The sequence below is a fragment of the Vipera ursinii genome (assembly GCF_947247035.1).
Source record: "Vipera ursinii genome assembly, contig: SUPER_Z_unloc_1, whole genome shotgun sequence".
Lineage (NCBI taxonomy): Eukaryota > Metazoa > Chordata > Lepidosauria > Squamata > Viperidae > Vipera > Vipera ursinii.
Window position 1 is genome coordinate 15777 of NW_028148449.1, and position 24339 is coordinate 40115.

General features: G+C 63.9%; 1 protein-coding gene across 2 annotated transcripts in view; it reads right to left on the minus strand.

Annotated features, from left to right (window-relative positions):
• Positions 1-22801, minus strand: part of SMARCD3 (SWI/SNF related BAF chromatin remodeling complex subunit D3) — a 30448-nt gene extending 7647 nt beyond the window's left edge. The window contains exons 1-11 of one of the 2 annotated variants that reach the window (XM_083379974.1): positions 22510-22801; positions 9709-9971; positions 9198-9240; positions 8454-8576; positions 8035-8157; positions 7695-7790; positions 6235-6276; positions 3711-3872; positions 2712-2809; positions 2458-2593; positions 1616-1738 (exon numbers count right to left, since the gene is read on the minus strand). In XM_083379974.1, the coding sequence (XP_083236100.1) occupies positions 1616-1738; positions 2458-2593; positions 2712-2809; positions 3711-3872; positions 6235-6276; positions 7695-7790; positions 8035-8157; positions 8454-8576; positions 9198-9240; positions 9709-9971; positions 22510-22587 (1287 nt within the window). In that variant the 5' untranslated portion in view covers positions 22588-22801. Of the gene's footprint in view, positions 1-1615; positions 1739-2457; positions 2594-2711; positions 2810-3710; positions 3873-6174; positions 6277-7694; positions 7791-8034; positions 8158-8453; positions 8577-9197; positions 9241-9708; positions 9972-22509 lie in introns of both variants that reach the window. The other variant, XM_083379973.1, reaches the window with a different exon arrangement.
• Positions 22802-24339: the final 1538 nt, after the last annotated feature.

The window sequence follows — 24339 nt, forward strand, 5'->3', positions numbered from 1 at the left end:
GGGCTTCAACACCGGAGACCCTCAAACAAAGCCGGGGATCTCTCTGGCCAGGAGGGCATGGCTGCCACCCTACGGTCACGGCTGCGGTCCCTCCCAACCCTCTGACTCTCAGCTCAGTAGTCCTCACTTAAGGACCAGGACAGAACCTGGGAGCTCAATGGCAAGCCACTGCGGTCGTTAAGCCAGTCACCCTGTGGCCTGACTTGACTCCACAACCGTTTTACGACAATCGTAAAGTGAGTCACTGTGTCATTAAGCGAGCCACATTCTCTGGCACGGAAAACGCATCGAGCTTTGTGCCGAAGGCTCAGGGGGATTCGGGTCTCTGCACCTGGTGGTAAACGCAAGACAGTCGCCCCAAAATGCAGTCGTGTGACTTCTCGATGGGGGGTGGGGGTGGAGGCAGCCATAATTCCACAAACGGCTCATACGTAAGCTGGGATTGGGCAATGTAACTTTGAACCATCGGTCATTAAGCGAGGACTACCTGCGTGGCTGTTCTAGAACACTCTGCCAGCTCCCCCCACTTTCCCTTCCCTCCCTTCCCCCCACCCAGGAGACCGGGAAGACTTTCCCGGTCGCTGACAGAGGCCGTTCCGGCTGCCTGCAGAATTCCTTCTGCAATTTCTGAGCCTGCCTCGGTTTCCCGCCGTGCCCACCCCATTTCCCTCAACCTTCCTCTTTGCCTTCCGGGACCCGGAGACTCGTGCGCCTGGCCGCTTCTTCCTCCCGAGAACGAACCTCCTCACGCACCCGGGAGCCTTCACCGCTAGCTGAGGGAAGCCGGGGCTGTTTTTCGGTTACGCTGACCTGCCAGCCCTCTGGAGACCCCCCACTTCCCCGGCTCTCCTCCCCCCCTACCCTGGCTCGAAAGCCCCCTGTGCTCGTGCTGCCCCCGGAGCGAAGGGAGGAGCAAAAAGCAGCCAGGAGTCTCTGGGGTGGCAGGCCAGCCCCCCCACACCAAGGCCGAAGGTCCAAGCCTTTTAGAGACCAAGTGCCCAAACCGCAACCAAAACCCACTTATTTGTCGCAAAGTGCCAGGGGCGCCTCAGCATTGTGGTGCCTTCGGGTGGGTGGGGGGGGTGAGGCAGGGAGGTGCCTCCGAGTGCCGCCTCTGGCACGCAAAACCCGGGGGGGGGCGCAAAAACGGGCCACTGTGCTGCAAAGCCGCAAAAACGGCTGCCGCCACGCTGCGGGGTGCAGATACAAGGGGCTGCAGCCCACGAGAACGGGGCAGGGCTAGTGAGTCTCACGCAGGCACTAGCCCCGCCCCATTTGCACTGCGTGCGTGCTCCCGCCCCCACGTTTAATAAAAGGCTTCCCCCTGCCTTTTCTTCCAGTCCACCGATCGACAACGGTTTGGTGACCTCTGCTCTGCCACCTCTGCTCGACCTGGCTAGTCGGCCGCTTCGCTCTCCTTTGTGCCGGGCGGCGGTGGTGGCCCAGTGGACCTGCTGCTGGCGGTGTTGGCGAGCGTGCCAACCGAGAGAGCTCGGAGCGCCGCCTCTGGCACGCCTGCCATAGGTTCGCCACCACCGGTCCAAGCGTAGCAACGCCCGGCGGCCCTCGGGATCCCGTCCCAGCTCGGGGCCCTGGTGCGCGGGGGATGACCCACCTTGAGGTCCCTGCTCTGGGAGCGGAGGAGGTCCTGGATGTAGCCCTTGGGGTCTCTGGAGAAGCTCAGCATGAAGTCTCTCTGGATCTTCAGCTGGTGGATGGACTCGATGGTCTCGTGGATCTGCAGGACGGACCGGAGCGGAGAACCCCGCTGGCTTAGGCAGCCCCCCCCTCGCACCCACTGTCTCCCCCCCACTTGTTAGGCTGGCAGGGCACTCACAGTCTTCCCCCCCACCCCGCCAGAGGGTTCAAGATGGGACTGCCTGCCCCCCCAGGGTACAAAAGCATTTCCCCCCTTCACCATCACCACCCCGGTCACCCGTCCAGCAGGTCAAATTGGTGACCTGAGCAGGAAACGGGAATTTCCGGGCAGCCTCAGGAAGCGGCTGGCATAGGTGGCCGGAAGCAGCCCGTGGTGCCTCTCAGCAGATGCCCAGGCCCAGCAGTAAAGTCGGTGTGGGGGGGCAGGCAGTTTAGGCCCGCTAGCGTCTCACTTGTTCACGAAACGTTGGGCTTTCACCCCGGTCAGGGATCTCTGGGGCAGCCCCAAAAGGCCAAAGCGGGGGAGGAAGCCTCCCCTCAACCTGCCCTGCAACCCCACCCCACCCCCCCAACGCTGGAAAGTGGCCGCTTGGATAAAAAGGCTGCAGAGAGGAGACCTTCAGGCCCACCTCGCAGGGTTGGTGTTGTGCAGAACGTAGCGGGAGGAATATTAGGGATATTCAGGGCCTTTGAGTTGTTTATAGCCCCGTAACGGCCAGACGGGAACCTAGCCTGACGCAGCCGTCTAAGCTGCTGGCCTCCTCCGCACTCCCTCCGCCCCAGCCCGTCTGGCGGCACCTTGTTGTCCAGGGCGGTGATCTCCTGCTGGTTGGCGGTGGAGAGCAGGAAGCTGCTCATCTGCCCTTTCAGGGGGTCCTCGACCTCCACGTCGATGTCATAGCAGGCCGTCTTCTTCTGGTCATTGGGGTCCACGCTGGAGGGCGGGGGTGGGTGGGGGAGAGAGCCTGGAGCATCAGCACCCTTCCTGCGGAGGACTCCCCACCCCAAAGGAGACTGGCGGGGGTGCCACGAGGGGCGCCAAGCGAGCGGACCTGATGATGTGGTTGATCACGATGGGATCCGGAGGGAGCAGCAGATTCGTCAGCCGCTGCGGGATCTCGGAGAACTTCAGCCGGGAGCAGTCAAAGATCTGAAACGGCCACGGGCGGGACGACGGTCAGTGGCGTTCGCCCTCTTCCCAGCCAGAGAACCGGCCAGGGTGAGCAGGGTTTCCCCCCCCCGCCCGGCCCTCTCCCTCCCCGGCTCTCTCGGTCGGCGCCCCCCAGGTCTGTCTCGGGAGGGGGCAGGGCAGAACCTCGGGGTCGGCCCCTCTGTGTCGCTCGCTCTGAGCCCGGCAGCCCAGAGGCGGCCAGCCGACCTCTCTCCTCGCTCTGCCCGGGGTGTGTGTGGGGATGTCTCCTGCCCTCTTTTCTTCCTTGCCCCCAAATGGACCCCCCCACACACACAGACCCACACAAAAACACACAAACACACACACACACAGGAAGCCCCTGCCAGGCTTCCCTCAAGCGTGGAAAGGTCTCCCAAATGATGCCACGGCTTCAGGAGCAGCACCGGGGTAGGGGTGAGGGGTGGCGTGAAAGAGGCCTTGCTCTCACCGGCCACCTCGGGCTTCATGGGGGGTGGGTGGACAAAACCCCTCCCTCTCATCACCCCCCCATGGGTACAAGAGAGAAGCTCCCCACACCCTCGGACCCCCGGGAGCACCCCTGCCCTGCCACCCGGCTTCTGACGTGGGGGAACTTGGAGGCCCTCAGCCCGCCCTCCTTGAGAAGGAAGACAAGAGGTACAGAGGGAGGCCCTGTCCCGTCCCCCCCCTCCGCAAACCCCCGGAGACCCCCGACCCGGACACTAGCCCTGTCCTCCCACTACAAGCCAGCGAGCAGCTTCTCCGTTTCCCCAATGGCCCTGCCCCCCCGAGACCCCATCTTGGGGGTCCGGGGCAAAGGGCCAGATTAATCCCAGGGGGTCCAAGTCAGCCCCTCCTCCGCCCCCCCGCCCCCCCACCCCCGGTTTCCCTTTCTGCTCACCTGCTGGAAGTACTTGTCGCAGTTGATGTACTCCTTGTCGTGGGAATCCTGCAGCTTGTTGGTCTTGATGTACTGCCAGAGGGCCTGGATGATGGCCGAGCGGGTCTGCGTGTGGATGCCCAGCAGGCGGGCCAGCCGGGGGTCGAGCTTGAACTGGGGAGGCTGCGGGCAGAGAGCAAAGGCCACGCGTCCCCTCGGGCAACTGAGGCTCTCCTTTGACGCCCAAAGGCTGGAGGGCTTTGGGGAGGCTGCCCAACCCCCACCCCACCCCAACCCCGGCCTGTTGTGATTCAGGGTCAGCCTGTGGGTTCGGCAGTTGGGTCGGACGATTCAGAGGAGGAGGAGGGGGGTGTTGGAGAGCCTGCAGAGGATAGCCCTGATGCTTCACAGAGCCCTCAGCCAGGCCCCTCTCATCTGGTCACTACGCAGACCCAGCTGTGTGAGCCTGACAGCGTGGATGAAGATGACCCACAGCTGGCCCTGTTCAAGGATGCCCGACGCAGGAGGCAGTCAATTAGGAGTAAACAGAGGAAGGCAATGGGGCACCTCGGAAGGAGGCAGAGAGAAGCCACGCCTAGAACTGTTTAAAAGGGGAATGCGTGGGAGGGCTGGTTTGCTGAAGGCAACCATTTGAATAGCTCCTGTTTCATGGTTCGTGTTTGGTTTTGCTCTGTTTTATGTCAATAAATTTGGCAGGCTCTAAATTTTCCAGCCTCTTGCCTTTTGCAAAGGGGTTGGGCCAGCAGCTCTCTCCCCATCCTTCCCAGCGGGGACCCCGGGACCCCTTTGCCCCAACGGCTCATCTGCCCGGCCTGGCTCCCTCACCGCTGCCTCGGCGGATCTGCTCGAGGGCAGCTTGCGTTTCGGTGAATTAAAATCATACGTTGCCGTAAAGGATGCCCTTTGGCTTCCTCGGGGGTCTCGTTCTCTTGTCCGGCTGCGCAGTGCAGTCCGGGGAAAGCCGCCCGGGGGAATCCCACCCACCCGCTTTGCAGGCAGCTTTTATTTATTCGCCTTTTTTTTGTTCGTTCGTTATATTCCGGAGACCCAGACGTTAGATAAGTACGTGAACAGGCGCTGCGTCAAAGGTTGAGCAATGCTGGCTCCAATGCCACCTACCCCCCCTCCCCGGGAAGAAAAAAAAGAGGCTGGGGTCTCACCCCGGCCCCCTTCCCAGGCCTGCCTTGCGGGATTTTCCCGGGCCCTCCAGGAGCTGCACTGGGGCTCTGTAGCTCTCCGGGAGAGGCTGTCCCTGGGTGGGGGCAGGGGCGGGGAAGGCCTGCCACAGGGGGCACCTGTTTCCTGGGCCTGACGGGGGGTGGGGGAGTGGGCACTGCTGGATCTGGTGGGACGATGGGCAGGAACAGCCGGGTGGGGGGGGAAGCCTGAGCATGGAGGGCTTCCCGGGTGGCAACCTTGGATGGTCTCCAGAAGCCCAGCAACGGTCGATGCAGCCCGTGGAGCAGCGGGCACCCTATGACGCATCCCTCGCCCCCCCATGCCATTCTGGGCCACGTGTGGCTGCCACGGGAGCTCTTGAGGCCCAGCCCACCTGTGGCAGCACACCCGTAGTTGGCCACTCGGGAGGCGAGCGACGCTTAGCTACAGTGGCCCCAAGCTCTTCAAACGGGGCCCCTGGAATTTGGGGGAATGGGGGGACCCTCACATCACCCACTTCTCTGCCTGGCTCTGGGCTTCAAGGCACACGCCTGGCAGCCAGTGGCAGAGAGGGGGGGGAAACAGAGGCACCACACAAAGGAGGGGTCTGGGAAGGGAAGCCAGGAGGGACCTACCCCTCCCACCCCACTCCTGCTGGGGGGGGGGTCTTTGGCATGTGCAAGCACGGCTGTCCTAGACCCAGGCCCGAATCCAGACCGAGAGGGGGGGCGGATGGTCCACTCCTTGCGGGATTCTCCGAAGGGGCAGTTATCAGCGCCTCTCCGTAGCTTTCCCTAAAAAGGTTGGGTATCTTGCACTGCCCGCTTCCAGAGCCCCCCCCAACCTTTGCCAAACAGGGTCAGGTGACCCCCCCACACACACCAGGCACTGGACAGCTCAGTCTCTCTCCCCCCCTCCCCCCCGCTGCCCTCCTGGTGCCACAGGAAGCGGCAGGAAGGACCCCAGGCTGCCCAGCGGCCTTGGGGCTGGGATCTGGCGTGGGCTGCTGCCTCTAAAACGCATCCAGCTTATTTCTCCTGTGGCCCCTGGGTGCCTGGGGGGGAAGGCTTTGCCCCCGGGAGAGGGGAGGAGAGGGGGGGCACCACGGCAGTGGGAGAGCAGAGCAGTCCGGCTGGCACGTGGCCCGGCTGGAGTCGGGGTCACCACAAGCTTCCCTTCCGCATATTCCCTCCCTCCCCCCCACCACCCTGCCGCAGCTCAGCGGTTCTGACGAGCCCCCCCCTGTGACTCGGGAGCTGGGCGCCAGGGGGTCCGAAGGCCTGCCCCCGAAGCCCACTCCCCCCACCTGGTAGTCCAGCATGAGCAGCAGAGTGCAGCGCACGCTGACGTCTCCCGGTCTCTTCACCTGGAAGCCGTCCGTCTCCTGGGTGGTGGGGGTCCGGTGCCACTGCCGGGAAGAAGCAAGAGCGGCCCTGAGACGGAGACCCTGGCCCGCCCCAGAGGCCCGGCACTTCTGCCGCTGCCCCGAGTTGCTCAGCCACCCACAATACTTCGTCCGCTTAGGCCCTGCGCCCACCTGCATCCCCGACGGGCTTCCGCCGGAGCCCTGCCGATTCCAACGGGGCGCCAAGGGGGCAGGCGGCTTGGGCCAAGCCAGCCCATCACACCGGGGACAGGGAATCGGCCAGCCGCCTTCTGGGGACCGGGCGTGCCACTCCCACCAGCCTTACCAGCGATCAGGAAGGCCGGCAGCGAGACTGGCGATCGCCACCACTCCTTTCCCGCTTCCGCTCGTCGTCGGCCCTTCAGACCCCGTGCGGAGGCGGCGGCTCCATCTTGGGCTAGATCTCGGCATATCCTCCAGCCCGCAAGCCTACTTCCGCGCCCCGCAAGAGAGAAGGGCCAGGACGCCCCCAGTCTCCACCGCAGCGTGATCCCAGAATAAACAGGCGGGAGAGTCACGACCGCCGCCAAGCGAGCGGAAAAGAGATGGCGGAGTCAAGGGCTCTTCCAAAGAAGGGAGCCCAGGATCGGCTCCATCCAGGATCTCGGCTTTTCCCATTGTGGTCAGCCAACAACTGTGGTCACGCCAACCGAGGTCCTTTGCACCGGCCCCAGGAGGGCGAACGTGGCCGCTCCAGCTGGCCAAGTGGGCCAAGGAAACTCTTCCCGAGGCCGGGCCAAGCTCCTTTTCCCCACTTGCCCCAGCAGGAGAACCGTGGCTGTGGGTCTCACCCTCCCACCCACGGAGGCTGGTGGAGGGGGCGGCCCTGGGCATATGCAGAAGAGGGACCCCTGGTGGCCAGAACGCAGCATCGCAGGCCGACTTTGCATTCCCATCGCCAGCAGTTCGATCCTGGACCGGCTCAAGGTCGAACTCGGCCTTCCGTCCTTCCCAGGTCGGTAAAACGAGGACCCAGATTGTGTAAGGGGGGGGCGGCCAGAGGCGGACTCTGTAAATCGCTCAGAGAGTGCCGTAGAGCAGCGCGGAGCGGCGTTTACGTCCAACTGCTTTTGCTGTTGCTACACAAAACGCGAGGCAAGTCGGGGAAAACCTTAGCAGAGGGTGGGCTGTCCGTGGGGGGGGACACGGGGGTGGGGAGACACAGGAGAGTTGAAGAAATGGAAAAGCGGGGGCTGGGAGGATGACTGTAGGGCGGGCAACTTCCCCTGTTCCAGGAAGAGAACGGAGGTTGAGGGGAAATGGAAGCAAGCGCGCGCGCACACACAGCCACACGTGCGCGACCCTCACGCTTTTTCTGCCTCCGCCAGCCCCCAAAACACGCAGCGGGTGGAAAAAGGAGGGGCATCCCCTTCTTTCTGCCTGGGGAGGGTGTGAGGGGTGGGGGGGGGCAAGCCCATTACCTCAACCAGATGATTGTCAGGCCCGTAGAGGTCCTTGTCCAGTTCGATGACCAAACTCTTGAAGAAAGAGGAAAACTTCCGCTTCTGTTTGCTGAGCTGTGGAGTGGGGGTGGGTGGGGGGGACACGGCCCCGTCAGGAGAAGACAAGGCCCCCCCCCCATGGACTCAGATCCTCCCCCTCCCCACCGGCTCCGGCCACCCCCACCCCAGCCTCCACGGAGCACACCCCCCACCCCGTCACGCTGCCCCAGGAGAGGCTGGACACCTTTGGTGGGGGCACCTGGCCCGTGCCCCCCGGCCCCCCCACCAGCACCCCCCCACCCCGGACGCCCCGTCTTACGTCGTCCAGCAGCTTGCCCTCCACACGCAGCTCCCAAGAGGCGATGCTGCCATCCGAGTCCTCGGCGTCCGACTTGGCCGGGTTGAAGGTGTTGGAGATGTAGAGGCGCAGCTTCCGCTTTTGCTGCGGGCCGAGCAGAGACACACAAACCCCCCCCCCAGTCAGGGCCACCAGGAGATCCTCCATCCCTCCCTTCCCGGGCAGCTGCAAGGGGGGGAGGACCCCAACCTCCCCGACCGACCGAGCCCCAGGAGGCTCCAACGAGGGGGGAGGAGACCCTCCTCAAAAACTCTGGCCCGGAGCGGACCACCCACCCACCCACCCTGTGCAGGAAGAGTTAGAAGCCCGGTGGAGCGCTTACACCCCCCGAAGAGGAGGGGGGAGGAAGAGGAGGGTTTAGTTGGGCCGGCCCCTCCCACCTTCATGGGCCTCTTCAGGGCCTCCTGGATGTCCACCCGCTTCCGCATGATGGTCTGGTCCAGCTTCCGCTCAAAGGCCAGCAGGTCCATGTAGGCCTGGGACTCCGGCACCAGCTCCCGGATCTGGGGGGAAGAGAGACACAGCATGGCTGCCACTTCCTCCCCCTCTTCCTCCTCCTCTACCTCCTCCTCCCCCTCCCCACTTCCTCCCCCTTCTTCCTCCTCCCCTCTTCCTCCTTCTCCTCCCCCTCCTTCCTCCCTGTCCTCTTCTTTTCCTCCTCCACCTCTACTTCCTCCTCCTCCTCTTCCTCCCCCTCTTCCTCCTCCTCCTCCTCCTCCTCCTCCCCCCTCTACTTTTTCCTCCCCATCCTCCTCTTCTTCCTCCTTCTCTTCCTCATCCCTCCTCCCCACTTCCTCTTCCTGCTCTACTTCCTCCTCCCCCTCCCCACTTCCTCCCCTCTTCCTTCTTTCTCCTCCTCCCCCTCCCCCTCTTCGTCCTCCTCCTCTACTTCCTCTTCCTCCTCCCCCTCCCCCTCCCAAACCCCCGCTCCTTTCTAGCCCTGGCGACGTTCCCTAGCTGGGTCCCGAAACGTCTGCAAGAAAACCCGCCCGGCTCCGAGAGCCCCAAGGACCCCGCAGTCCTCCCCCCCTCCCCTTCCCCTCAACCCTGGAGACTTCCGGGGACCCCCTCCAACTCGGGGAGGGGGGGAGGGAGGGGAGAGGAGGGCGGGAAGAGCCACTCACCCTTTGAGGGAGGATTTTGTCCGCCATCTTCCTCCTCTTCACACTGCGCGAGAGAGCAGAGGCCGAGGGCCCGGGGGACCGGCCGTCAGAGGAACCCACCCACCCACCTACCCACCCGCTTAGAGACGCCGCCACGAGGGTCCCGGTCGAGGGTTTCTGGGGGTCTCTCCTTCTGCTGCCCCCTGAACCCCCCAGACTCCCAGGCATGGGGCCAAGGACCGGCTCCCGCTGGGCCCAGCCAGCTGCTGCCCCCCTGTAGGAGCCCGCAACCCAGGAGACGTGTCGGTTGCCACCCCGCCAGCGACTGGCCGCAGAGGGTTAGGGCAAGAGGGAGGGCTCCTGCGTGGCCCCGTCTGCCCACACCCCACCAGCCGTGGCCGGGCAGCTCCTTCCTTCCCGGCTCTGGTCAGGAGGAAAGGGCCGAAGGGTGAGAGGGTGGAGGGGGGGGCTGGACTGGTGGATCTGCCCACTCCGCCTGCCCGTCGCTCCCGCAGCCCCCCTCCCCGCTCACCTCCGGGACCGGCTCTGCGGGGCGGCCCCCGGCGTCTGCGTCGGCGTCTGCTGGGGCTGCTGGGGCTGCGGTTGCGTCGGCTGGGTCGGCGTCTGCTGGGGCTGCTGGGGCTGCGGCTGGGGGGCCGCCCTCTTGCGCGTGGGCTCCATCACCGCCTGCGGCAGGCCGGGACGCACGGAGGGGCTTCCGACGTAGGGGGGCCCCGGGGGACCCATGGGGGCCCCCTGGTGGGGCATGCGAGCGCCGGAGGGCATCCCAGGACGCTGGGTGGGGGGAGGGGGAGAAGAGGGGCGTCAGCCGGGGGTGGGGGGAGTCAGGCTCAGGTCCGGGGGGAGCGGCACGCACTGGGGGTGGGGGGTTAATGAAACGGGCCCCGTCCTGAGCCAACCGCCCGCCCAGCTGGCCCCTTGGGTGGCACGGGTGCCTGCCTGTCCCCGGGAGCCCTTCCGTGCCCTCGGCCGCAGCAGGTGGCCGGCTGTGCCGATCGGGGGCCGGAGGGGAGAGGAGGGGGTGCCAAGGACGATGCCTTGAAGCCGGCCGAGGGAAGCCGAGTCGTCCCCCTCTCTGCCCTTGCAAGCCGGACAGCTGCAGAGGCCCCGAGCCAGCCAGGCCGGAGACGGAGGGCATCCAAACGCTCCTCCCCGGAGCAGCTCCCACCTTTCACAGGGGCCAAGCCAGCGGGGGTGCTCAGAGGGACCCCCCCTCCCCGTGCCACAGCAGAGGGAAGGAAGCCGCCAAGGCCTCGGGGGGGCTGGGGGGGCCACAGGGCTACCGCCAGCCGAGCCGGTCCGTGGCTGGACAGGCCCGCTGCTCTGAAGGGTGGTGAGGGGGGGACCAGCTTCGGGGGGGGGGAAGGCGAGGAGGCCTCTCTGGGAAGGAAACAAATTGGGCCGGGAGGGGAAAATGAGCTTCTGCTGGGGGGGGGAATGAGAGCCTGGGGGGGCGAATTAATTACCCAATGAAACAAAATCCCATTTGGAGAGATGAATTGAGGGAAAGCGGTTGGGGAAATCTGATGGGGGGAGAAGATGGGAGGACCCCCCCCCCTTTGTGCAGCTTGGCAGGCAGGAGACAGGGGGGGATCCTCGTCAGGCTGACCCCCACCCTGGCCACAGCCGCTAAGAGGGACACGCAGGAGCTGGCGGGGAGGAAGAGGGAGGAAAGAAGAGATAAAGGGAGGGAGGGAGGAAAGAAGAGAAAGGAAGGGAAGGAGGGAGAGAGGGAAGAAGGGAGGGAGAGGGGGAAGGAGGAAGGAAAGAAGGGAAAGGAAAGAAGGAAGGAAGGAAGGGAGGGAGGAAAGAAGGGATAAAGGGAGGGAGCGAGGGAGCGAGGGAGAAAAGGGAGGGAGAGGGGGAGGAAGGAAAGAAGGGAGAGAGGGAAGAAAGAAGGGAGGGAGAGAGAGAGGGAAGGAGGGAGAGGGGGAAGGAGGAAGGAAGGAAAGGGAGAGAGGGAAGAAAGAAGGGAGAGAGGGAGAGAGGGAAGAAGGGAGGGAGAGGGGGAAGGAGGAAGGAAGGAAAGAAGGGAGGGAGGGAGGAAAGAAGGGATAAAGGGAGGGAGGGAGCGAGCGAGGGAGAAAAGGGAGGGAGGGAGGGAAGGGAGGGAGAGGGGGAAGGAGGAAGGAAAGAAGGGAGAGAGGGAAGAAAGAAGGGAGGGGGAGAGAGAGGGAAGAAGGGAGAGGGGGAAGGAGGAAGGAAGAAGGGAGGGAGGGAGAGGAAAGAAGGTATAAAGGGAGGGATGGAGGGGAGAGAGAAGGAAGGAAGGAAGGGAGAGAGGGAGGAAAGAAAGGAGGGAGAGAGGGAAGGAGGAAGGAAGGGAGAGAGGGAGCGAGGGAGAAAAGGGAGGGAGGGAGGGAAGAAGGGAGAGAGAGAGAGAGGGAAGGAGGAAGGAAAGAAGGGGGAGAGGGAGGAAAGGAGGGAGGGAGAGGAAAGAAAGTATAAAGGAAGGGGGAGAGAGAGGGAAGGAGGAAGGAAAGAAGGGAGAGAGGGAGGGAGGGAGGGAGGGGCTTTCTTTGGAAAGTTTGTGCTCTCCTTCAATTGTGAAACACACAAACACACACACACACACACACACACACAGGGAAGGGAAGGGAGCCCTGCAGGAGGTGCCCCAAAGGTGCAAAAGGCCAGACCCCCCCCCAGGTTGACGGATCAGGAGATCCAACCCCCCCCCGTTTCTCTTCAGCAGACCCCCCCTGCGGCTTTTCTGGAAACTCCCCCCCTCCCTCCTGCTGCCCCCCCAGCATCCCCCTCCCTCTTGACCCCCCAACAACAAGTCTATTTCACGGCTGCCCCACGGAGCCCAGCTTCTCCCCAGGCCCAGCCCCCCCCTTCCAGACCTGGCCCGGCTGCCGGGCTTCTCTCACCCCACCGGCCAAGGATGGAGACCCCCCTCCACACCCAGAGACTCGGGGGACCCGGGGTGGAGTCGCCCCCTCCACACCCAGACCTGGGGGACCAAGGCAGACCCTCCTCCACACCCAGACTTGGGGGGACCCGGGGTGGAGTTCCCCCTCCACGCCCAGACCTGGGGGGTCCTGAGGTGGAGACCCCCCCTCCACACCCAGACGGGGGGGACCCGGAAAGCCAAAGGGGGGGCAAGTGGCAGACAGCAAGGCGGGGTGGGGGTGGGGGTGGGGGGCTCCTGCGGACCTTTTACAAGAATGCTCCAAAATGGGGGGCTGGGGAGGCGCCAAGGGCCACGGAAGAGCTGGGCTGCATATCTAAGCGTTATCCTCCTTTCCACCAGGGGAAAAGAAAATGGAGGAGGGCCCACCTTGCCCGGGGGAAAAAGGAGATCGCCGGAGGCCGCCGAGAACAGCCCGCGGGGGGGGGGGATTGCACCAGCTCGCCGGGTGGTCAAGTGGCCTCCGGCAGCCATTTTGGGAAGACCACAGCCCTTCTCTGGGGCGGCCATTTTGTGAGAGGCCCACTGGAGGCAGCCAAAGGCCTAACCCACCCCTCTGGCCTCTCTAACGGAGGGCTGGAGGAGGAGGAGGAGGAGGAGGAGGAGGAGGAGGAGGAGGCCTGTAAGTGCCGAGAAGCAACAGGACCTCGGCAGTGACTGGAGATCCAGGAAAAACCCTCCTGGGGCGGGGGAGGCGTCTCTCGGGAATCCGCCATCGCTCCGAAGCAGAAAGGACCCACGACAGGGGATAGAGAGGAGAAGGAGGAGGAGAAGGAGGAGACATGATGGCAGCCTTCCAGTATCTCAGGGGCGGCCCCAAAGAAGAGGGAGTCAAGCTCTTCTCCAAAGCGCCTGAGGGCAGGAAAAAGAAGAAACGGATGGAAACTGACCAAGAAGAGAAGCAACCTGGATCTAAGGAGAAACTTCCTGACACTTAGAACAATTAACCAGTGGAACCACCTGCCTCCAGAAGCGGTGAATACTCCCAACGCTGGACGTTTTTAAGAGGAGACTGGACAGCCATTTGCCCGAAATGGGTCTAGGGTTTCCTGCCTGAGCAGGGGGTTGGACTAGATGACCTCCAAGGTCCCTTCCAACTTCTTCTTCTTATTATTATTAGAAGAGGAGGAGGGAGAAGGAGAGGGAGAAAGAGGGAGAGGGAGAAGGAGGAGGAGGAAGAGGTAGCAGGTGGGGAAGACGGGAAGGGCGGAGGTGGAATCCCACGGAAGAGGCACCCGCCAGGCTGTGGCCTGAGCGTACGTCCGGCAGAGGCAGGACGGGCACGGAGACCCCCAACAGGAGCAGGGTGGGGAAGGCCTGCTGGCTCCCAAGGCTTTCGAATCCTCCTCCAGGGCTGGAGGAACTGCCGCCTCCTGGCTGTGGCTGCCCTCCCCTCTTGGAGGACCAAGGAAATCCTGGCCGTCAATCAGCAGGAGGGTCCAGGCCCCTTCGTCGGACATTCCCCCCCCCCTCAGGAGGCCATAAAAAGAAAACATCTGCAGCTGAGGGCTAAGCCGCAACAGCATCAGTGCCGGGACCTCACTGGACGGAAGGAGCGCGCCAAGGTGGCCACAAAAAGCCTTTCCTTTCGCTCCAGGATAAAACCAAACCCCAAAGAAGCCACCGAGGATGCAAACTTGAACAGCGGGAGGCATAAAAGAGTTTCCTTTTAGCCCCCAGGCTTTTGGCAAAACACGTTCCCCCCCCCCGTTCTCCAGCAGCCAGAGAGGGCCGGGAAAGAGGCCGCAGCCTGACCCCTGCCTCTATCCAGGCGAAGGCCGCATTCGCCTCTACATCCACGACTTTGATCCGGACAGATCGGAAGCCACGGATTGACACCGTGGCAGCCAGCGGCCACCCGAGATCCAAGACCACAGAGGTACCCCCGCTGCCTCCACGAGGGGGACCAGGGCACTGGCTGGTGGACCGGTGAGGCAGCCAGGCGACGCCAGGAAAACGGCGCGGGGAAACTTAAGGAGGACCCTGGCAGGAGTGGGATTGGCACCCGGTGGGGCTTTCGTTCAGAGGGGCGTTATTTCCCCCCCCTCCCCGGCACCGGCCGCTGCTTTTAAGAAATCTCTCCCGTGGAAGAGGGACCCAGCCTGGAATGGAGGAGAAATTTCCCGACGGCGAGAACGGTCAGTTGGTGGGAGCTGCGGGTGTGCCCCGTCCCCGTGGGCTTTCAAGAGGAGGAGACTGGACTCGTCTACGCCCAAAAGGATAGCCGAATAGCCGGAAGGCACCTCGGAGGCTGGACCAGAAGACACACACAGAGAGACACACACACACCACCCCACTCCGGGTTCTGGCTATTATCCCGTCATCCCGCAAGAAGGTGCGGGCAGGTGCTGTGGGCATCTCCAGACCTCCCCCAAAGTGTCTTTTTCCCTTCCCCTCCAGAGAAGAGGGAACTCTTAACGAGGAGGCTGGCTCCTTTTGGGATTCAAGAAGCGCAGAAAACGGTCAGAAATTGGAAGCCGGAGAAAAAAAAAGAGGGGCACTCTCGAACCCAAAACAGGCGCTGCCAAGTTTCCTCCACCTGCTTTGCTCCCATCGTCGGGCCCGTCCGTCCATTGCTTCGGGATTTTATTCTTGCCGCCACCTGGCCGTTCCCTTTTTTCCCGGGATTTCACCCTCTTCACCCAGGCCCGGCTTTCTCGGCCTCCCATCCCCACCGCCCACTCTACCTTCCGGCTCTGCCGAGGACCCAGCCCGCCCCAAAAGAGCCCCTTCGGTCCTGGAGCGGCCTGCGTGGCCCTTCCACGCCCGTCCTTTCTCCTCCCGTGTCTTTCGCTCTGCAAATTGTCCAGGCGTCCCGTTCCCACGGAATCCCTCGGCCCCTTAACGTGCCCGGCTTTCCTTCCCACCGGGAAATTGGGCAGAAGCCGATTTTTTAGCACACCATTTTTGCGCCTTCCCAACAGACCCCCAAACTGCCCCGTATCCTATCAGCCTCTGGGCCCTTTAGCCCTTCTCCGCCCATTCTCCCCCCCCACTGCTAACTCCTCTGCATCCCCCCTGCGCCTCCCGTCTGCGGGTGTCACCAATATTGCCCTTTGTGGGTCTCACGTCACTCCGATCACCGTGGCCACACCCACCCAGAGCGCCACGGAGCCCCGTCTCTGCACACACCAGGTGCGCAGTCAGGCACCCGCTTTCTAGACCTCAGTGGGGTGTTCCTTAAGCTGCCCCCCCACTCTATAAACCTGTTGAATAGCCACGGGGCTTCACGTGTTCTTTGGTGGGGGCCGAGCCACTCGCTCTTCTGAGTGGGCAGCTCCACCTTCCCACCTGGAGTTTGGGCTCATTGGTGCCCTTTCCAGTCCTCCAATGGGAGCCGTCTTCCTCCTGCCCTGGCGGGAGAGCGAAACCCTCTTCGCACGCCCTGCCCGACGCGGCTTCCCCATTCTCCCTCGTCTGCACTTTTAACAGTGGCCGATGCCAGCTCCTTTACCTGAGGAAGCGGCAATTGCAGGCACGGGTGCAAGAGGGAAGGCAACTGGGCTCCCCCCCCCGCTCTGAAAACACCACCACGGCGACCCTTCCCCCCTACTTCGGGAGTCTTAGACTCGAATTCGGTCCCCCATCTCGGCCCTGGTAACACCCCGAGGTTGTGTCCCACCGCAACGCACCCCTGGTGGACTCCCACTGTGTACATTGAAGCCACTTCACTAGCCAGCCTGGATAAAATGGAATTGCAGAGCTGGAAGGGACCTCAGAGGTCATCTAGTCCAGTCCCCTGCTCATGCAGGAGACCCTACACCAGGCATTTCAAACTCGCGACGTCACGTGACGTCGCACGACGTATTGGAGCTTTTTTCCCATTGCCGGCAATGGGGTGGACGCAGTTTTGTTGTGATGCGTCCGGCCCGCAGGCCGGCAGTTTGACAGCCGTGCCCTACACCGTTTCAGACGGGTGTCCAGTCTCTTCTTAAAAGCCTCCACTGATGGAGCAGCCACCGCTTCTGGAGGCAAGCAGTTCCTCTGGTTAACTGTTCTCTTTATTTATTTTATTTATTTATTATATTTTTATACCGCCCTTCTCCCGAAGGACTCAGGTGGCTCCTCTCCTTGCTGAGTTTCCATCTGTTGCTTCTCGTCCTGCCTTCTGGGGCTTTGGAGAATAGCGCGACACCCCACCCCTCTTCTTTGGGCCAGCCCCACAAATATTGGAAGGCTGCTATCGTGTCTCCCTCCATCCCCCCCCCCGAGTCATCCTTTTCATTAGACAAGACACGCCCAGTTCCCGCAACCGCTCTTTGTAGGTTTTTAGCCTCCCACATAGTAGCTCCCATGGCCTGTCTCTCCGCAGCAAGAAACTGGGTCACCCCAAGCAGAGTCCCAGGTCCGAGTGGGCCGGGGATCACCTGAGGCAGGCAAAGCGAACGGGCCCGTCTCCCTGCACGGGGGGTGTGTGCCGCAGCAGCAAGACAAAGGGCAAGCGAGCCTCTCTCCATGGCTATGGACCGACGGTCACCCCCTCGGATGCCATGTCACGCCAGACCTGCCCAGGGAAACCAGATCCAACATATAACCCCCCCTCCCTGCCATACGTGTCGGGCCCTCTGTGGCTTGGGACAGTCCCCAGAGACCACGATCTCGAAGCCGCCCCAGAGTCACGGTCCCCGGGGAGTTTCAGCAGCTGGAGCATCTGCCTGGAGAGGGGCTGGCATCCCATCACCTGTGGGGCAGACGCCCCCCCCCCCCCGCGTCATCTGTGGCCCCCTCACTTCCCCTCCCGGATGTCTTGGCCGATGCAGAACCTGACCCTTGGAAGGGGGGGACATTTTCAGGAGAGGAGCCCCCACTCTGGGCTCACCCTACTCTCAGGAATGCCCCCCCACCCAGGCCAGCACCCTCCTTCAGACAATCCAGCCGCCCAGCCTTGCTAGCCCTCGATTCTGGCCTTGGATGGCAACTGCCAGGCGCCACCAAGAATCCTGTCACCCGGTCCGGAGCACAGATTCCCCCCACCGCCCGGGGCAGGAATTTTGGTTTCCGGTGTCTTTCCCTCGGAGGGGGCCCAGCTTGACTAAGGCGACCCCCACCCCCCCCACCCCAAGCCCGGCCTTTCCAACAGCACCCCAACTCCCCACTGCAAATCAGCAGGAGGCGGGAACGTGGCCACGGTTTGTTCAGTCACAAGAGGGAGCTGAGGCAACCCAGGAGCAGGATTGCCTGAAATGGTCTAGGGTAGCCTGCCTGAGCAGGGGGTTGGACTAGATGACCTCCAAGGTCCCTTCCAACAACAAATTATTATTATTATTATTATTATTATTATTATTATTATTATTATTATTATTATTATTATTATTATTATTATTAGACTGGACAGCCATTTGTCTGAAACTGTCTAGGTTTTCCTGCCTGAGCAGGGGGTTGGACTAGATGACCTCCAAGGTCCCTTCCAACAACAAATTATTATTATTATTATTATTATTATTATTATTATTATTATTATTATTATTATTATTATTATTGGACTGGACAGCCATTTGTCTGAAACTGTCTCCTGCCTGAGCAGGGGGTTGGACTAGATGACCTCCAAGGTCCCTTCCAACTTTATGATGATGATGATGAGGAGGAGGAGGAGGAGGAGGAGGAGGAAGAGGAGAAGGAGACTGGACAGCCATTTGTCTGAAATGGGTCTAGGGTTTACTGCCTGAGTAGGGGGTTGGACTAGATGATCTCCAAGGTCCCTTCCAACATATTTTATTATTATTATTATTATTATTATTATTATTATTATTATTATTAGCCTCATGGCACATCCCTAATTGTGGGACATGCCACCGAACAATCGGAGGCGGCCCTTTCTGGTCCGGTTCCCATCCGGAAAGCCTCTCTCGGCCGCTCTGGGTCTTCCCAACCTGGCTCACCCAGTTCCCCCACCGGCTTTGCCTTTCCTTTGGGAAAAGAGCCGGAAACGGGGCCGCGGACGGGCCAAGAACAAAAGCCTCTGGCACGCTCCCCACCCCACCCCCAAGGATGGGTAGAGTGCCCCCCCCCACTCCAATGGGTAGCTTGCAGGACGACGACGCGGCCGGGTGGGCCTGGGGGGGGTCCCATCCCGAGAGAGAAGCAGGCCCCGGGCCAAGAGCCAGCCCCAGCCAGCCACCCGTTCCTCTCCGGACCCCATTTGGGCCTTTCTGTCCGGGCCCCTCCCCCAAGGGCTCCAGAACTTGGCTTGCTTTGGCCAGCCTCTTTCCCTTCTCCCCCCCCCCCGCCCGGACTCCTTCCGGGACCCAAGGCGGACCCTCCTCCGCATCGGAAGAAGAGGACTTGGAAGCTGCTCCCTGAATGATGCAGGGGCAGGCAGCCTCCGCCCCCCCCCCGTTCATTCTTACCCCCCCCCCCACACCCTCCCACGGGCTCTCCCTGCCTGGACCGAGGCTGGCCAGGATCCGAGGACCTTGCCTGCAACAGCTCCCGCCTCCCCCCTGAACCCACCCCGACTGCTTGGTGGCAGCTGTGCAGGGGGGGCCACAGGGCCAGGAGGGGGGGAGGCAACAGTGGGTGGGGGGGTCAACGCAGCCCTCCTCCCAGAGGGCACACCTGCTGCTGTTCCCAACCCTCCCTTCCCCCCCCCCGCAATCTGATAGCAATGGGACCACTTGTCCTGTCCAACTGGCCCAGGACGCCCGCCCTTCGGCAGCTTCCCCGGCGCCAAGTCGCTGCCCGCTCTGGATCCTCAGCTGCTTCCCGTCAATCACGGCCGAGGGCCTGGTCAAAACATCCCACGGCCGGCCGACATGGCTCAGTCCTGGGAACAAGGGCTGCCCAAGGGGCCCTCTGCGGCTCCGGCTGGACTCGGAGCGGGGGGGGCGGCCCTCCGGGCATGAAAGCCCCAAGGGGGGGGGAGATTGGGATGTGGGTGAGCTGGGCAGAAAGGGGGTGCCCCCCCACTGGGAAGGAAGAAAGGCAACCGGCTAGAAAGGAGGGCAGGGGACCCCCAACAAGAGGGGACGCTGGCCCCGGTGGAGGGACTGGGAAAACCCCGGTGCTCTCCGAGTGTCTCGCGTCTAGGCCCTCGTCCCAGAGCGCAGGCCGAGGGGGTTAAGCCGCAGCAAAAGATTCCCACCCCGTCAGAACCTCTGGCCCAAAGAGGCAGCCGGCCAGCTGGCTGCCCTGCCTGGATGGGGGTCAAGCAATGCCCAGAGGGCCGTCCCTCGCCGGACCTCAATCTGCCTCTGCCGCCTGAGTGTCGGGTGGGCAGGGCTGGACGCCACAGCCAAATCAAGGCGTCCGCGGGAGCCTCGGATCGGCGCTTCCCTTCCTTGGGGCACGAGGGCCTTTTTCTTTAAGCAAGGAAAGGAATCAGCACGCCCCCCCGCAAGGAAACGGACGGGGAAACGGGGTCTCTTTGGCCTCCTCCATCCGTCCGTCCGTCCGTCCCCTGAAGAGACCCCTCTGTTGGGTGAGCAAAAGGAACAACAGCCCCGGGGACACCGTTTGCACACCCCTTTCCTAAGACCTCTCACCAGAAGGAGAAGAGGGGCTGTGTGTATGTGTGTGTGTGTGGGGGGTGCCTCCCATCCTCTGCCTGGTGCTCGGCAAGCCTTCTGGGAGGCCAAACTACGGGATGCGGTGGGCGCCGTTTCCGCTTCCCCAAAGGGGGAAAAGAGCAGCCAGGAAGCGACCAAGCTCTGCCCACTCGCTTCGAAAGAAATCCTGAGACGCCATCAAGGGTCTAAATCGGCAGCAACACACACACACACACACACACACACACACACACAAAGACATCATTTCGGGGCCGGAGACCCGTTTTCCGTGAAGTTTTCTCCCACCGACCAGAGGGGACGTGGTACGGAAAGGCTGCCTGCGTGCCACGCGTGCTCGGACGGGGCCTCCTCGGTTTGCCTGGGCCGGTTCCCGGCACATCGCTGGATGGTGCCGGTCCACGGCCCACGGCGGGAGGTGGGGGGAAGTTGGGGACCCTGGTCTGAATCGCCGGCATGCAGCAAGGGAACAGAGGCCGCATGCAATGCTGCCTCTTCCTCTCTTTACAGGCCACAGGCGGGTGGGAGGAAGGCTGGTGGTGGCGCCTGCCGTGACCTCAGCCGGGCTCTCTCAAGGCCAGCTCTGATCCCCCAATGGGCCACGGAGGCAGAACGCGGTCTGGGACTGGAGGTTAGGGTCGCTCAGCTTCCACGCGGTCGATGGAAGGACACCCAGCTCGCCCGTCAGCCAAATCTGTCGCCCGGCCTCTTTAGGAATCGCCGGCACGAAGGCAGGTGGGAGATCTGGGCGGATCGGGCCAAAGCCACTCCCGGCAGCCCGCCTGGCCCTAGCGGCCCTTTGGGGGGGCCCCTCAGCCCTGCGGTGTGCAGGGGTGGCAGACGTGCGGGCAGCGGTTGCCCCCGATGCCATGGGCCTCGGGAAGGCCCCCCCAAGCCGCAAGGGACATCGTTTGCCACACCTCGGTCTGTATCGGCCAGGCCCTGCTTCCTCTTCTTCAATTTTTAAAATATTATTCCTGCAACGATAGCGTTGCCACTATCGTTTCGGGGCAATTACTATATGGCAACCGGCGTTTTGTAGCTGCTGGGCTTAGGAGCTGGCTGGAGGGACGGGAAGGGCCCGCGGCTGTCCAGCCTGTCCAGTCTGGCTCCGTCCAACCCCCTCCTGGCTAGTTCCGGCCCTTCCTCCGTCCACACCGCCCGGAGCCTCGGGAGATCTTCCCCTGAGCTCTTCTCCGAGAAAGGGGGGGAGGAAGACTGGGGACCACCCTCCGGCGTGGGGTGGGGGGAGCGCATCAGGCCAGCAAAGGCCACCAGCTAAAGCAGGGCTTCCCAACCAGGGGTGCCGGGTTGACATTCCAGGCGGTGCGAAAACCGGGCTTTTCAAAATATACGGATATTTCGTTGCCGTTACTTGGAGTTTTTGTAAGGGGTGCAAGGACGTATGTGAAGCGTCCTAGGGGCGCAGGGTACAGAAAAGGTTGGGAGCCACTGAGCTGGAGGGAGTCTCTCACAAACTCCTCTTCCTCCTCTTCCTCCCTCTCCCACCTTCCTCCTCCTCCTCCTCCGGGCTCAAGTGAGGAGAGCCACTTTCCTCAGCGGGATGCAAAGAGTTTGGTGAGAATTCAGTGCCAACTGCAACTTTCAGGAGCGATGGAGTCTCGGAAGCAGCCACTGGACAGACTCCTCTCTCATTTTTGGTCAAAAAAAAAAAAAGACGGAAGACTCTTAAAGGGACCCGGCCTTCCTCGTCGCCACAGCCTGTTTGTGATGGGGACTCCGGAGCACGGAGGAGCGTTTGGGAGGAAGAGATAACTCCGAACCCGCCACAGGACAGAAAGAAGCCGGGGCAATGCTTGAACACGTCTTGGGAGGAGATATATATATATATCTTTCACTTCCCCTCCCCCTCGGCTTCTAGAGGGGTCAATCCGGGCCCTGCAAGGTTGAGGGTTTGGAGAGGTTCAAAGGTCAGGGGGTCTCCCCATCCAGGCGGCACCACCACACCCCGGCCCCAGGAGAGGCTCTGGGACCTGCCAACCCCAAGCCCCACCGCGGCCGCTGCCAGGTCGGGTCCCCCAGCCGGGGCTACGGCGCAGGGAGGAGAGAGCCGGGGTGAGGTGGGTAAGGGGCACCCCCTCTGCCACCCACCCAACCCTGGGGCAAACCCTAACCCGGGCGCGAGGCCTGCGCCACCCGCTTCCCTTAAGCCGCCCCCCCCCTAGTGACCAGAGCTGCCCCTTATAAAGCAGAGCGGCCCTCCTGCCCGGAGGAAGGGCCACCGGAGGGCCCAGGCCACGGGGAGCGGGCACGGGACTCCGCCAACCCTTCAAGACTTCAGGCAGCCTTCAGCAGCTGCCAGAGTCGGGGGGGGGGGGGGGGGCTGGACTGCTGGGCAGCCAGGGAGAGAAACGAGGGCCCAGGTCCGGGTGCCAATCAACGCTCCACCGATGCTCTTCTGCACCCTGGGTTCCGGAGTGCCCGTCTACTTGCCCCCCCCGCCGCCCCCCACCCTTGGCAGCTGCAGCAGATGCTGGGACCCCGGGGTGGCCCAGACAAGAGCCGGGCCCTTGGCAGAGCGAGGGGGGCCACCTGGGCTCAGGCAGCGGCCGGTAGGCAGCCCCCCCCCAGGGGAGCCAGGCAGGGGCTCCTCCCGGAGGCAGCTCGACTTCTCCCGTTTTCCCGGTCTGCCCTCCCGGCTCCAGTCGGGCACGTTCGGACGGAGGGGGTGTGTGGGGGAGGGAGAGCCTTCCCGGGACGCGACCCCCCCCAGGCGACGCACCTGCTCCGGGGAGGGGGCTCCAAGCACATGCCGGGGGGGGAGGGGCGGCGACCCTCCCCCTCGCCCGCCCTCCCTCTCCCCCCCCTCCCGGCCGGCTGGCTCGCCCCTCCCGCCCCGAGCCAGGGCGGGAGTCCCGAACTTTTCCCTACTCACCACCCCGTGGACTAGAAACTCGAAAAGTTTGCTTTTCGTCGCCTTCCGCGCGCCCCCGGTGACTTCCTCGGCGGCCATCGGGCCGGCTCGGCTCCGCTCCGCCTCCCCGCCGCCCGGCTGGCGCCGGCGCCCCGCGGCCGCCCGCTTTTCGTCCCCGCTTTTTCTTCTTCTTCTTCTTCTTCTTCTTCTCCCTCCTCCTCCTCCTCCGCCGCCGCCGTTTCTCCCCCCGGCTCCCGCCGAGCCCTGCCGCTGGGCGCTCGGCTCGCACTTCTAACAGCGCCGCCGGCCGAGCGGGGAAAGGGCCCCGGCAGGGCGGGCGCGACGGCCCACGGCGACGGCCCCGGCCCGCCGCCGCCCAGCAGCCGCCCGCGGGGGTCTGCCGGCAGCGCCGCGGGCGGAGGAAGAAGAGGAAGAAGAGGAGGAGGAGGAGGGGCGGCCGAGCGGCCGCCGGCGGGCGAGCCGAGCAGAGGACGAGCGCGCCGGCCGCGCCTGGCCGCTCCCTGGCCGGCCACCGCGCCGTCTGCCCGTCCTTCCGCGGACACGCAAGGACTGCCCGCCGTCGCGCCCCTCCCTCCGCCGCTGCCGGGCCGCATCCGCCGGTCGGGCCGACGGATGGATGGATGGATGGATGGATGGCGGAGCTGCCGGCCGGGCCGACGGATGGATGGATGCGGGCGCGGCTGCCGCAGTCCCGGGCAGGCAGGACCGGCTCCCCAGCCGGAGCCCAGGCGCGGACCCTGCGGGGGGAAGGAGGAGGAGGAGGAGGAGGAGGAGAGGCGGGGGAGGAGACGCCGCCGCCGCCGGACCTGCCCTGCCGCCGGGGGCCGGAGCGCGGCCAGGTCCGCCGGCATCTGGCGGTGCGCATCGCCCTGGCAACAGAGGCAGCGTTGCCAGGTAACGGGCAGGCGGGGTACCCGAGGCGAGCGGCCTCGCCGCCCCATCTCTTCCCGGGGAGGTCGGCGCTGGGGCGGCGAGGGCGGGGAGAGGGGGGGAACACACACACACACACACACAAACACACCCGCCGAAGCCGGGCGGGGAACGGGCCGCGGAAGGGCCGAATCCCGAGCGGGAATCCCCCTCGCGCCCCCCCGTCCGGCTCCAGCTCCGTTGGGGAGGGGCCAAGCGAGGGGGAGGAGGGAGGGAGGGAGGGAGGGCGGGCTGACCCCCCCCTCCGGGCTCCTGCAGACCTCGCCCCTCTGATTGGCCCGCCCCGTTACCGGGCTCCGGCGGGTGGTCAGGGAGGCAGAGAAGGCGCATGCGCGGCGCGGAGGCGCTTTTGTGTGTGTGTGTGTGTGTGTTCTGAAGGTCAGCAGAGCGGGCAGAGGGGGAAAGGGGCGGGCCTTAACCCCTGCGTGGCCGGCCGGGAGACCCCTCCTCCTCCTCCTCCTCCTCTTCGGCCTTGCCCGCCGCAGGCGCGGCCATTTGCATCGAGGCGCCGGCCGACCAGGGCTGCCTCTGCCCCGCCCAGTCCCCCCCCCCCGCGGGCGGGGAAAGCGGCCCCTCCCACCGAGGGAAGTGTGTGTGGTGGGGTGCGTCCTCCCCCCGTCCGGGGCAACCCCGCTCTCCGCCACGTCGGGACCGTCAGCGACGAGACTGCCGGGACGGAGAGCCGAGCCGCCTTTGCCCGTCTCCGTCGGAAGCGGCGCCGCCCGGAGCCCCGACGCCGGTACCCCGCTTCTCCGATCGACGGACGGCCTTTGCAAGGGCATCCGCTGAGGATGGATGCGGCGGGAAGGGAGCATCTCTGCACACACACACACACACACACACCAAATGGGGCAGCTTCACACACACACACACACCGACGGCTTCGCTTCTGCCCGGCAG